Source organism: Armigeres subalbatus, chromosome 2, assembly GCF_024139115.2.
Source record: "Armigeres subalbatus isolate Guangzhou_Male chromosome 2, GZ_Asu_2, whole genome shotgun sequence".
In the NCBI taxonomy this organism is placed as follows: Eukaryota; Metazoa; Arthropoda; class Insecta; order Diptera; family Culicidae; genus Armigeres; species Armigeres subalbatus.
In genome coordinates this window covers 208,226,143-208,240,601 of record NC_085140.1, presented here as the reverse complement: position 1 = coordinate 208,240,601, position 14,459 = coordinate 208,226,143, and the positions used below count along the sequence as shown (strand labels likewise).

The 14,459-nt window shown below is 40.5% G+C and overlaps 1 protein-coding gene across 2 annotated transcripts in view; it reads right to left on the bottom strand.

The window, feature by feature from the left end:
• Nucleotides 1-4,293: 4,293 nt before the first annotated feature.
• LOC134215819 (heparan sulfate glucosamine 3-O-sulfotransferase 5) overlaps nt 4,294-14,459 on the bottom strand; it is a 170,856-nt gene continuing 160,690 nt past the window's right edge. The window contains exon 8 of one of the 2 annotated variants that reach the window (XM_062694931.1): nt 4,294-4,361. In XM_062694931.1, coding sequence (XP_062550915.1) covers nt 4,348-4,361 — 14 coding nt within the window. In that variant the 3' untranslated portion in view covers nt 4,294-4,347. The remainder of the gene's footprint in view (nt 4,362-14,459) is intronic. The other variant, XR_009980320.1, reaches the window with a different exon arrangement.

The window sequence follows — 14,459 nt, the reverse complement described above, 5'->3', positions numbered from 1 at the left end:
TCCTCCTTTTTTGTCTCGATTTGGGTAAATGGTATGCCTTTCTAAAAATTGGTCATCCTAGCCATGACTAGTCCAGCAGGTTTGGAACAACTTCCTTAAGGAAGTAAGCAGTTCCTGGCCAGAAAGTTAAAGTTTCGTGCCTCTGTAAGATGTTGCATGTTTTCGCCAAATTCTGATTATAATAATGCGGGAAACCTAAAATATTGAATGCTAATATAAAATATTTTAACAAATAATTTACCGTAACATAAACATGCACAAATTTTTGACAGATTGGAAAACAATTATATATTGAAGGGCTACAGTTACACCTACAAAAACTGTACACAGCATCTGTCATAGGTGAATCACCCTTCTTAAATCTTGAAAATCTGAATCCTTATTTGAAAAACTAAATTAGCTATTCCATGACCGTGTAAAACGCGTTAACTTAACGCATAAATTATACCTATTAATAAAAAAAACACTACGGCGTTAAAAGTATTTGATTTTTCCTGTTCATATACGTCATAGTAAACTTTTTGGCCATTAACATAGAAAGTAGCCTTGGAATGAAAACAACATAAATCAAAAATAAATTGTCACCTAGCATAGGTGGAGTTTCAGTTGCCATTTGCTCGCGTGTTGACCATAATGTTACCAAAAGTAACTAAATCAAAGGGATAGCTTTCCAAGGTGCATATTAAACTTAAATAGTGGTAAATAGTGGTAATCTAGTCAATCGGTCTGCTTCAATTTAAGTATTTAGCAAAGCATATTATATCGTTAATTTGTTGATATTTTTCAACAAATTAACGATATAAAAGTTCATGGTGACCCAAACCCTACCAAGTGAAAGCATATTATAGTTACGGTTTACTTCGTAGATTGGACACTAGTGATACTCATGTTTTTCTTTTGAAATCCCTATCCAAATTGCTATCAGAAATCAAGGTGAGTGTGATCCTTGATTTCAATCTAGGGAAAAAATCACAAAAGCCTTAGAATCACTACTCCTGGCCACGCCCATCTTCTCCGTAACTTAAGAGGGGAAGAAAGTGTTGATGTAGTACTTACTTAATGAGAGGCTTCCGACTCAGCGACACCCTCATAAGTAGCACGGAGTTGGATATTGGGGAAGGTTTTCCTTGGGTTAGGGTTTGTCTGTAGCTGACAATGTGACCATAGTAGATCTCACATCTTAACATAGCACGTAAGGGGTCTACTTCAATATAAGTATTTAATCAAACAATCTAAAACAAACTATCTAAAGACTTTTGCATATACTAAAGTGCTCACGAGTACGGTAGCAGAAAACACAATGAGGCAATAGGGCGTAAAAATTTCAATCAAACGCTTTATGAAAATTTACCACAAGAAATCGATATGAATTTCAATGTGTTACCTTATAAAAGATTAGCGAAATACGTCAGACTGGGTTTGAACCATGGAGGCTGGGATCAGGAGGCCTGTATGTAGACTACACACATATGGTAAGGCAATTGCGTATACGAAACGCAATATAGATAAGGTGGATAGAATATTTATAAGGTGGGTTCGAATGGATATGTCAATTACTGAGTTGATTGCGATGCTGCAGAACTGAAGAGAATAAATTTTGGCTGTTACGCCCTTTTCAAATGTTGGTCTAGAGCAGCGGTTCTCAACCTGGGGTACATGTACCCCTGGGGGTACCTTCGCCGGGCACAGGGGGTACCTCGGACAAAAATGCGTAATGGCGGATGAATTACAATTTTAATCAAAACCTGGAAGGCTCCTTCCAAGTGACCCGGAAGCCTTATTTTAAGAGGTTCGGAAACTTTCTTCCAAGAGGCCTGGAAGCCTTCTTTTAAGCTTTTTTAACTTTCTTTTTTCTTTTCTCCCTCTTTTAAAACCATCGGAAAGTTTTTTTTAAAGCCTCTAAAGGCTCCATCAACAGGCTTCAAAGCCTCCTTTTATGAGTCTGGAAGGCTTGAAAGCCCCCTTTCAATGGGTCTGGAAGCCTACTTTGAAGAGGTTCGGAAGCCTTTTAAGCTTTTTCTTCAAACTTTTTTTCTTTTCTCCATCTTTTTAAAGGAAGGATCTTTTCAAGAGGCTCGGAAGGTTCCCATCAACAGGCTCAAAAGCCTCCTTTTAAAAGGTTCGGGAACCTACTTTCAACAGGCTTGTGAGCTTTTTTTAAAGGTCCAGAAGCCTCATTTCAAAAGGCTCAGAAGCCTCATTTCAAGAGGCTCGAAAGTCTCCTTTCAAGAGGCTCGAAAGTCTCCCTTCAAGAGGCTCGAAAGTCTCCTTTCAAGAGGCTCGAAAGTGTCCTTTCAAGAGGCTCGGAAGCCTCCTTTCAAGAGGCTCGGAAGCCTCCTTTCAAGAGGCTCGGAAGCCTCCTTTCAAGAGGCTCGGAAGCCTCCTTTCAAGAGGCTCGGAAGCCTCCTTTCAAGAGGCTCGGAAGCCTCCTTTCAAGAGGCTCGGAAGCCTCCTTTCAAGAGGCTCGGAAGCCTCCTTTTAAGAGGGTCGTAAGCCACCTTTTAAGAAGCTCGGAATCCTCCTTTCAAGAGGCTCGGAAGCCTCCTTTCAAATGGCTCGGAAGCCTTCTTTCAAAAGACTCGGAAGCCTCCTTTCAAAAGGCTCGGAAGCCTCCTTTCAAAAGGCTCGGGAGCCTCCTTTCAAAAGGCTCGGGAGCCTCCTTTTAAGAGGCTCGGAAGCCTCCTTTCAAGAGGCTCGGAAGCCTCCTTTCAAGAGGCTCGGAAGCCTCCTTTCAAGAGGCTCGGAAGCCTCCTTTCAAAAGGCTCGGGAGCCTCCTTTCAAAAGGCTCGGGAGCCTCCTTTCAAGAGGCTCGGAAGCCTCCTTTCAAGAGGCTCGGAAGCCTCCTTTCAAGAGGCTCGGAAGCCTCCTTTCAAGAGGCTCCGAAGCCTCCTTTCATGTGGCCCGTTAGCCTCCTTTCAAGAGGCTCGGAAGCCTCCTTTCAAGAGGCTCGGAAGCCTCCTTTCAAGAGGCTCGGAAGCCTCCTTTCAAGAGGCTCGGAAGCCCCCTTTCAAGAGGCTCGGAAGCCTCCTTTCAAGAGGCTAGGAAGCCTCCTTTCAAGAGGCTAGGAAGCCTCCTTTCAAGAGGCTTGGAAGCCTCCTTTCAAGAGGCTCGGAAGCCTCCTTTCGGAAAGTCCGGAAGCCCAAAAGGCCTGGAAGTCTTCTCTTAAGCTTTTTCCTTCAAACTTTTTTTTAAGGCTTTAAAAGGCTCGGAGGCCTCATTTCAAAACGTTAGTAAACCTCCTTTCAAGTGGTTCGGAAGCCTCCTTTCAAGAGGCTCAGAAGCTTTTTCTCAAAGAGGCTCGGAATTATTTTTCCAAGAGGTTCGCAAACATACTTTCAAGCAGTTAAGAGGAATCCTTTCAAGATGCTCAGAAGCCTTTTTTCAAATGGCTCGGAAACCTCTCTTTAAGAGGCTAGGAAGGTTTTTTTTAAGAAGCGTGGAATCCTACTTTCAAGAGCCCGGAAGCCTTCAATAGTCAAACAAGTTCTGTAGGAAGCTCGATGTATGAACGAAAATATCAGGAAAATTTGTGGGGATGTATTCCGTTAGTTTTCAGGTCCATTTTTCATATATCTTATGAGTTAAGCTTATTTTCATTTGCAGCAAAAAAACAAAGGGAGTACCTCATTTAATGGAAAAGTTCGAAGGGGTACCTCTCAAGATAATGGTTGAGAACCGCTGGTCTAGAGCTCACCAAGGCGATTCTATTAGTGAAAAACTCTTGAAAGTCAGTCAACAAGTTCATAACATACTACAAAAGAAACCTGAACTCATTTTTGTTTATATACCCAGATACCTATACTAGATTACTCAGAGGCTCAAAGTTAGCTGTGAGAGTCGTAGGATTGCCAATCCGTAGATGACAGTTTCATGTACAAATTGCGCCAAAACCAGCTTTATATACCTTTAATTCAAAAAATTAACGCTAACTGATATCCAATATTTCAAAAAGTTAATTAATATCCTTTTTCCTACTGAAAATGTCTCTATATGTTCTGAACACAATGAACAAGCAACTGGTTACCATCGCCGTCATCAGATATATGATTTGGCCTGGATGGTCTGGTCCTTCCCCTAGACCATCAAATGTAAGATTTACATTGGCAGCCAAATAATGTTCCGAAAGAATTCGCTGTTTCGTCGTTCGCTTCTACGAGCACGAATATTATTTTTATGAATTTTGAATTATTTTTTCCGCACTCGCTGCGCTCTCTGGTCGTTGATTGTCTTCGTTGATTCGGTTGGCCCTCTATAAGTGTGGCATCTAGCGTGCGAGCGTGACTGTGTCGTTCCGTTGGTTTCGTTGTAAACCTACTTAAATTTGCATTTCGTTTTCCCTGGCTTGGTTCAGCTGGTGGGTGCTAGGAAGGAGAAAAAAATATTTTGTTGCCACGAACGAATATTTGAAATATTATTGAATAAGTAATGGCATTGCTTATCGTTACTTGTTGAATATTTGCGTCATTAGTTGACATTAGTTCATGAGATAGAAAAGATTTATAAATGATTGGATTTTTCTTTCCAATAGGTTTCTTCCCAATAGTGGTAATTGTAAATGCAAAGCAATGAAAACATTACCTTTTTTTACAGACGATACAAAATTCTTTTTATCTGATATCTTTAAATGGTTGTGATCAAAATTCAATAGGGACCATTTACATAACTTTTTCAGTCGGATGCAATCAGTTGCGAAAAAACAACAATTGGATAGCCGTTGGGTAGTGTTGGAACATATATTTACTGCATTCATCGTAAATGATGTTTGAATTTTTATGCAAAGACACCTCTATTGAAAATCGATCCACAGATGATGGTTTTTCGGTACAACATAGTTGTACAAAAAAGGCAAGAAAGCCAAAATTAATATGATGTTCAATTAAAGTTTTTATGGCCTTCATAAATCATGTTTTTCATTCAAACATGGAACGATAAACAAATTAGTTATTATCGGTATCCGGTATCTTCAAATATCATTCATATCAAATTCAATTTAAAAATATTTACATCATAATACAGATTTCAATCCTCCTGTAAGAAACAATGTCCAAGAATGATGACGCCATAAAAGCAGAAAAGACTCCCTCATTGTTTCTTCCTGCATAATGGTTGATGGTGCCGTCAAGTGAAAACTAATACATAACTCCTCAGAACCGAGCAAAAAGGTGGTCACGAGCCTTTATTATTCAATGCTATACCCTAATCATAATCCACTTGCCTTTATCTGGCATTGGAAGCTTCCCGGCTTCGACGTTATCCCTAGCATTATCCTTTATATTTGTTTTATGCTGTACTTCCAACTTTCAACCAAAGAAACATCCTTCCGGCATGGTGCCATCGTTCACACGCACAAATAGGTGAAGAAAGTGGCTCAACTTTTTCCGAACGGATATCTCTATACCTCGCTCACCGTCGATTTTTTTTTTCTTGTGACTTCGTAATAAATCGAACCTTTGCGAGACGAGTTATTACGGTTGACACACGTGAATACATTAGGTTTTTACGTATCCCTACGATATGCTCTGTGTGTTTAAGAAAAACAGCAGGTGAATAGATTTAAGGTAAATTTAAAAGGTTTTGAATAGGTATTTTCTATAAATTTTCATCAAATATGCATTGTAATGGTCTGGATGTTCTGATAAATTATTGAAAACAAAAAATGCATAACATTATCTGCAACCGATTTAAAAAGAATCGATTGAAAGATCGAAGAAATATTAGTTTCTAAAAGACACTTAGGAAAAATTTACGAAATCATGACATGAAAAACACAAGGATTTTAAAAATAAAAAAAAGTGCAAAAATATGTTTTACTCTACAAGAATTATTTTAAGCAACTATAAGATATAGCACATTCAATGCTACAAAGTTCATAGCTTTAAAGATCTGCCATCCAGTCGTACAACGGAATTGACACATTTTCAGACGAAGCTGGGTTGGCAACAACTAAAAAAATTAGGATAACTGTGACAGCAGCCTATATCCCTACGAGCATAAAACGATTCTTCCGTAGGAAAATGGTGGTGCGGATAGTGGTAGTGGCGGGATGCCAACGACAAATGACTCGCAAACCCTAAGACCAAGCATCCTCTCATCTAGCCGTCAAGTACCCTCTCAAGTGGCGACTAAAAGTTGCTCGTGTCTTCAATTGATGAGGGATACCGACTGCTTGCGGAACACCTGAAGCGGAGGAAAAACAGAACCCCTAAAAGTGAAACCCATGGAAAGAAGCGGAAAGTTTCGTGAAAAATGTTGTTCGTCCCACGTACGGGCCCCACTTGAACAGGGAGGAAGTAATGGAGCACAAAGGACGAAAGGAATCGAGAGGTAATTTCATAAATGAGTTAAAAGTTGCGTTCGCCGGAACGAAGATTGTTTTTTATCACCGCAGCAGAATCAGTTATCTCTTTATAACCCCTTGCTCACAGCGGAAGATAACATGGAAAATGTGTTCGGTAATTAACTTTGTTGAATTGAAATGCAAATTATCTTCGCAAATGCCTCGTCCAATACAATATTAATAAGTACGATTTAAACATGAGAAACATGCATCATTAGGCTTATCCAAAATGTCTGTATCATGAACTACATGTTTAATGCCCTTTTTCGATTCATTTGATGGCTAATCTGGTAAGTTGATTGAAAAAGGCGATATTTAGATTGTTGTTTATTTTGAAACGGTGATTGATTACTTTCTGCAACTAACGAATACTCAGCAAACGAAATTTTGTTGCATATTCTGTTTAACAGGCTAAAGGTAGCTTGCGGAGTCCTTCGTAAGCGAATAACCGGAAGTTTTTCGAAAGGATTGATCAACGAAGGACGAAATGCTGAGCTTATGAATGAACTTCAAAATCAAGTATTTAGACAGCAGATGACGTGTCAACTTCGTTTGTGACTTCAGATGGATGAAGGCAGTGATTTCTAAATTGCTGTTCAACATTTCACTCGAAGATGCGATTTATTCGACAACAATGTACTAGTCAAACTATCTACTTGTACTAACTACACTAACGACAGTATAAAACCAAGCACTGTAAGACTTCGCATGTATTACAAAATGAGTAGAATCATCGCATAAGCAAACTTTTTTATGATTATTCTACTCTAAACGTGTAACGTCAACTAACACTAAAAAAAACGACGACTCGCATCCCTCGGGGGAGCTACCACAGAGGCAACCTGATATCCGGTGGTGAAGAAGAGGAGAAAAAGGAAGAGGAGAAGAAATCTGTTGGATCGGGGAGAGTCGTGTTTGATCAATCGTAGCAGATAGACGTACCTCATCGACGCTATCGACCACGTGAATCGCGGAAAAATCTTTACTCGCACTCGTTTGTCGTGCAAGACGAATAAATCCGGACAAGTCGCCAGCCGGGGAAATACCCGGAGTAGTGATCATCAAAGAAGACTCCCTCGGGAATTGTCCCGTCGTTCGTTACAAGTCACCGCTATTGAGGGCGCCGTAACCGTCATTAAGGCATTATTAGATTGCCAGGTGGAGGTTTCTCGTTGATTGTTGTTCCGGAGAGGCTAGCCCCGAAACGGCCACGGCAACAGTCGGCGGTTGTCGGAATCGGAAGCCCCCGACCATTGCACGCATTGACCACTACCCGTCGATTACTGGGAAAGTCCCGTCCGGCGCGTCAGCCGGTACATCCGACGAAGTTCCGCAGGATACACCCCTGAGATCCTGGCACCCCTTGGGGAGGCAGCAATAATTTTCTCGGAACTGCTGGGCACGCCCTCCAGACAGCGAACGAAGCAAAGTGTTTCAAATCCTTTTCGCATCCGGTCGGTCCAAGCGGCCAGGTCCGTACAAGCTCCAGCTGCCGTCAAAACCCCAGCGAACGAAGCGAAGCGCCACAAGTCCTCCTCGCATCCGGTCGGTCTACGCGGCCAAGACCGAACAAGCTCCAGCTGCCGTCAAAACCCCAGCGAACGAAGCAAAGCGTCACCAGTCCTCCTCGCATCCGGTCGGTCCACGCGGCCAAGACAGAACGAGCTCCAGCTGCAGTCGATACCCTCGACCGGTCAGCTATTCAGGCCAATCCGAAGTCACCCGACAGAGTCTTCATGCCGCCGAGGCGACATCTTCCCGAACTGTGTAAGGTATGTTGAGAGTACGATCTCCGCATGACACCGAAAGGGCCCCAACTTCTCCGATCGGTCGCAACCTAAACTAACCCTAACCCACTAACCCTAAAATAAGATGAAAAAAAATAAAACAAAAGTTAAATGTATCTCACTATTCTTCTTTTTCAATGAAAGTAGTCCTACGCATGCAAGTGGTTGGTCCTGGCTAGTATAGTCCGCTTCGTTTCGTCCGTGTGTTCCCTAAATCAGGTCGATTGTCGACCCTGAGCCCTATCCTACGAGGTGAGCTAGTTTGGGACGTGAGGACGTCCACACTCCAGACGTGTGGACGTCATCGAGAGTTACAAGGTCAGTACGAGAGCCATTTTAATACGGAGATGGCTCTTGCAACTGGCTCTTGGTCTACTATGTACGTGTTCTATAGCATCTCCACAGTAATTAATTGAAAGTTTTATTTATGCCTGCCATTGCATGATTATCTTTCTAATCCAAGTCCATCTTTCAAATACAATCTGTAGCTCATCAGCAAAAGTTGATTATAAAATAAAATCAATTGCAATATTTGCAACCAAGCCAATTCCACTTTTCAAATCTAATAATCATGTTATCTCATTTATTATCAAAATCAAATATTTCATTTAAAACCAATATCAAAAACGATGTAAATTATTTTTTTTAATTCAAAATACACATACTAATAATGTATATTTACTAAACAAATTAATCCTGCTTTTTTCTAGCCAAACCAATAGAATTCGATCCGGCAGACCATATCCAATACAATTTGATAGCCTTCCACTCGGAATGCCAAAACAATATCGGTAGCTCTCCAAACATAATCTCTATTGGCCCTTCAAGCTCAAGCCAACCAGTCCGACACTCTCACACAACACCTTCGAAATTTAAATTTGAATAGTTGCGTTCTGCTGGTCCACCGCATTGACGTTTCTTTGACGCGAACAATCCGGCCCTCTTCTACAAAACCTTCACCATAAAAGGTGCAACAATCAGACTTACTCTTCCACAGCACCTCCGACAATACAAGCCGAAAACCGAATGTTTTTTCAAAACATTCAATTCAATCTGGCACCTTCGACATTAGAAGTGGACATTAGAAGTGGAAACCGATGAGAAAACGAATCATTTGCTTCGGCACTAGGTCAGAGTTCTTCCGACAGTTTAACTCGTTTAAGTCAAACCAATGAAAAAAACAAATAACTTATTTCGGCGCTCTTGCAGAACACATTTTTCAATCCAGCGCTCTTCCAGAGCGCCTTCGACATCACAAACCAAAACTGATGAGCAAATCATTCAATCCGACGCTCTTCGAGAGCATCTTCGACATTACAAGTCGAAACTGATGAGTAAATCATTTATTCCGACGCGTTTCCAGAGCGTCTTCTACATCACAAGTCGAAACCGATGAGAAAATCATTCAATCCGATGCTCTTCTAGAGCGTCATTGACATTACAAGACGAAACCGATGGACAAATCACTCAATCCGACGCTCTTCCAGAGCGTCTTCGACATTACAAGTCGAAACCAACGAACAAATTATTTAATCCGACGCGTTTCCCGAGGCGTCTTCGACATCACGTGTCGAAACCGATGAAAAAATCATTCAATCCAACGCTCTTCCAGAGCGTCTTCGATACTTCAAGTCGAACGAACGACATTACAAGTGGAAACCGATGAGAAAGCGGATCATTTGCTTCGGCACTAGTCCAGAGTTCTTTCGACAGTTTAACTCGTTTAAGTCAAACCAATGAAAAAACAAATAACTTATTTCGGCGCTCTTGTAGAGCGTCTTCGACGTCACAAGCCAAAACTGATGGGCAAATCATACAATCCAGCGCTCTACCACAGCAGCGTTGACATCACATGTCGAAACCGATGAGAAAACAAATCATTTATGCTGGCGCTCTTTCAAGTCGGAACCGTTGAGAATCAACAGATTTTACAATCCAGTTCTCTTCCAGAGCCCCTTCGACATCACAAACCAAAACTGATGAGCAAATCATTCAATTTTTTGTTAAATATCTTGGCTGTACATATGCACAGCATATGTTTCGAAATGGACAAATTGATATGAAATTTGCGAATAAGAATGCACTTGTTTTGGAGGACGCGAACGCCCAACCTCCTACTCTCTAGATAGGCGTGATAACCCCTACACAACAAGACCACTTAAAGGTCACGTTTGCGGAAAAGCCATCAGAATCCGAGTACCAACCTCCACCGCGGTTAGCTCTCTTTTTTGCAAATTGAATATCTTTCGGATGCTTGATTTGTCCAATCTCCACATGCGCTTTACTATTGTATAACCACAGCCAAGCGAGTGCACATTGTTTATTAAACGAGAGGATCGCACTTGTCCATTTCGAAACATATGCTGTGCATATGTACAGCCAAGATATTTAACAAAAAAATGGTTTTCGTACGGCCGAGTTGCCGAATAATATGCAATTAATTGAAATCATTCAATCCAAAGCGTCTTCGACATCACAAGTCGAAACCGATAAGCAAATCATTCATTCCGACACTTTCCCAGAGCGTCCTCGACATCACAAGTCGAAACCGATGGACAAATCACTCAATCCGACGCACTTCCAGAGCAATTTACTTCGACATTACAAGTCGAAACCGATAAGCAAATTATTTAATCCGACGCGTTTCCAAAGCGTCATCGACATCACAAGTCGAAACTGATGGACAAATCATTCAATCCGACGCTCTTCCAGAGCGTCTTCGACATTACAAGTCGAAACCGATGAAAAAATGTCCCAATCACGCCCACAGGATACTTACAAAACAATTATTTCCAACCAGAAACAACTTGGCATGATCCCCAAATGTGCGGCCTAATTCCGCCGAACGAGCTGAGCGTGCAACTCCGTTCGTTGACTGACGAAGAAAGAGGCAAAGTCACGGCCTACTATTCACTAGTCAATGTTGGCAAAAGAACCGTTATTGGCCCTGAAAATGGGAGCGCGAAAATAAAGCGGGCTTGGTAGTCATATAGCTACTGCTTCTGCCTTATACGCAGGAGGTTGTGGGTTCAATCCCAGGTCCATTCCATTCTCCTACTTTGTATCTTTCTCTATATTTCTCATGTTCTAGCAATCGCTAGAACTGGAAATGGACTTCCATACCGTTTCCATTTCTATTCCTATACCTTCAACTTGAGTATTTTAGCAGTAATTTGCTAGAATTGGAAATGAACTAAAAGCTCGTTTCCCTACATCCAATTGAAAATTCCATCGGTTACTTTCTCCTATCTATCACATTGGCAGCTCGTTGACCAAGACGGACCCCTCTGCCTCTCGAACCTAACCCAAAAATTCCAACAAATTCCGCATGAACTCGTGGCAAGTGCAGAGGTATATTCGGCTTGCAGTGGGCGAGTGATTGCATCATCATCTCCTCCCCCTTCCCTACATTGACTTGCATTCTGACGTGGCAGGTGCCAAAGTGACCTAACAAATGAGATCACCAGTACTTGTACATTGAAGATGTATGCTAGTCCCAAGCAAACATCTGTTGGTTCTCTGTGCAAGAACAGCTGATCTGGTCATAATGGAGTAGCAACTACGAGCAGTCAATCAAGCTCAAGCTTAAGCTCAAGCTGAAAATAGGAGAGCGAAAACAAAATGGGGACTGAGTGATGCTTTTTTATTTCACCCGGCAAGGCATATAGGACGACAATTTTAAAATATTCTTTAAAATGTTAAAACACATTTTTCCCAAAAATAGGGGAACAGACGGCTTTGGCAGGTTTTGTTCTATTATTGGCAGGAGGGTTTTTGTCGACCGAATTTTATGAAATTTGGCCACAATATTTTTTGATATGCAAAGAATGTTTAGGCCAAATTTGAGCAAAATCACTCATAAAAAAACCCCTGACAATAATAGAACAAAACCTGCCAAAGCCGTCATTCCCCCTAGTTCGATTTTCGGGTTAGAAATTCCATTTACTTTTAGTTTATCGGCACGACAGTTGAATTATTTAGAATAAGAAAACATGTGTTGATAAGAAGCCTAACATGTAGTTTTGAAAAATTCTAACCCTACGTATTTAAAAGTTTTCAGTATAACGAGTGGCTACTAAAAAATTGGAAAGAAAATAATGGCTCGGGAAAAAAATAGAAAGAAGTACAGTTCAATCTAATATATGTTATACAAAGAGTTGTCCTTAGTCTTCAAACTTTGACTGGTCCGTTGTTCGCCGTGCGGCGCAGCTTAGTCTTGCTGATATGCCATGACCGCTGTACGGATCTGCCATTTTGATCTTTATTTGCTTGAAAAATTTACAATGCGCGCCGCAGTACTTCTTGTTTTGACGGCATGTTATAAGCAATGCTGGAGTGAAATTGTGTGTGCGACAATTCTAAGGAATCATTCTAAGTCATATTTCTGTTAAAGCATTATTATTCTGATAGAAAAGTATTGAAGTCATTCCAATTTTTTAGTTGCCACCCGTTACCTACCACTGATAAAAACATTTTAAAAGCATTTTAAAATATACTTTCTATCTCCACTATTACAGTGATTTCACGCACACGTCCTTCTCCACTAGATGGCAGCAGCGCGGCTCTATCAAGGCGAATACGGATGATATTTGCATAACTGTCATCAATGCACGCTGAAAGTCGTTTGCCCAATTTCTAATATATCTCACCCCTACATATACCAAGTTCTTACATATTTAGTATCTGCATGTTAATAATGCAGGATTGCATTAAAATATGACATCCTCTGGTTGGATGATGAGAAGATAGATATAGATAGATTGATAATAGATGATAATAAATGCAAATTCAGAACAAACCTCTGATTAAAACCCAGGGATAAGAAGAATCACAAATAAGCCCAAAGTGCAGCCACTTTTAAGAATCAATCTCTCTACTAATATATAATATAGCTAGCATCATTGGGTAAAGTCTAACTCTCTCTTTATTTGGCTGATACAAATATTTAAAAACAATTATATCTTCCCCTCCGATTTAGGTAAATTATGAGGATTTTAAAACATTCTTAAAAATCCGAGGAGATTTTAATTTTATTATTTATTTTTAATATCCCCCGCCCCATTGACCTTTCGGAGACCGATAGGACATAATTTTTATTAAATAATTGTAACGGCCTTGTCAAAATATATTTGAAATAGTTGAATGGAAATGGGCTGTACGTGTACATGTCTTCTTATATATCTTCCACACTACATATAAACTACGCGTGAGATAAAAAATATAATCTGAAACAGCCAACCGCTTTAAACCACTGCATTCAACTTCACTTTGATCATGTTTTCTGTTTAGCAAGATCTGATTCTTCCATCATAAAACAGTTAAAACACCTACAGAAGCAGGTTGCTTGTTCATCTAATCATAATCTCCGTCTATGTCGGTACCAACATCACCACGTGTTCGTAGGTGCAGTTTTAAATGGCAAAAACTAAACCCAAACCTCATGTCTGAGCACATGCAAATTACAGCAATTATTTCACAATGAAACTAGAAGCCTGTCTCTCCGGGCCAATCAGTAGCAGTAGCATGCTGCTCTTCCTTCCAAGGCAACAAGAATATGTGCAACTTATACGTACGCGCAAAAGAATGAAATTACGAAACCATTTTGCACTCGGCGCCGGGGAACGAACTGAAGCCGCTTCTGGACGTAGCCGCCGCTCACGTTGGCATTGGAATGTGTGGTACATTCGAGGAACGTTTATTAACGTGTACATGAAGGTGGCGGACAACCACACTGCTCCACACAAATCTGGCTCTTGCTGGGATGTAGGAGTAAGCCGTACGATGGGGTTTTCAGTTTACTCTTTTTGAAATGACGAACAGAAGAAGGAGCGTTTTGTCATCCCAGAAATTATTTTTTGGTGAATTTAAAAAGAAAATTATGTTTTCATTTGTATACAAAAAATCTATTATGGAAGCAGTATCTCTCAATTAATAAAGCTAAAAAAAAAAAAATGTATCTCTCAACTTTCGTTTTAATTCCAGCAAAAGCTTTGAATGTTGGTGGCGACATGTGGTGTGATAAAGCCTTTCCTGTTGTTTCGTGAATTTCGAGAAAGTTGATTCTTATCCAAATACACACCATTATATGGTAGAAGCATCTGCGTAGGGGATGTGGCAATATGCCCTGTTAAGCAAAGACTGCTTTAATATGTTAGCAGTAATGATTTTCATGGGTATTTTTACCTCACGCAACAGTTAAAAAATATAGCTAGGTGATACCATCTTAAAATTGTAGAAAATCTCAATCATATTGATAATATTTACATTCCAGAAAAGTAGTGATATTTCGTTGCCGGAAAACTTATGAGACAGAATGCCTTTTAGCAGGCAGCTCT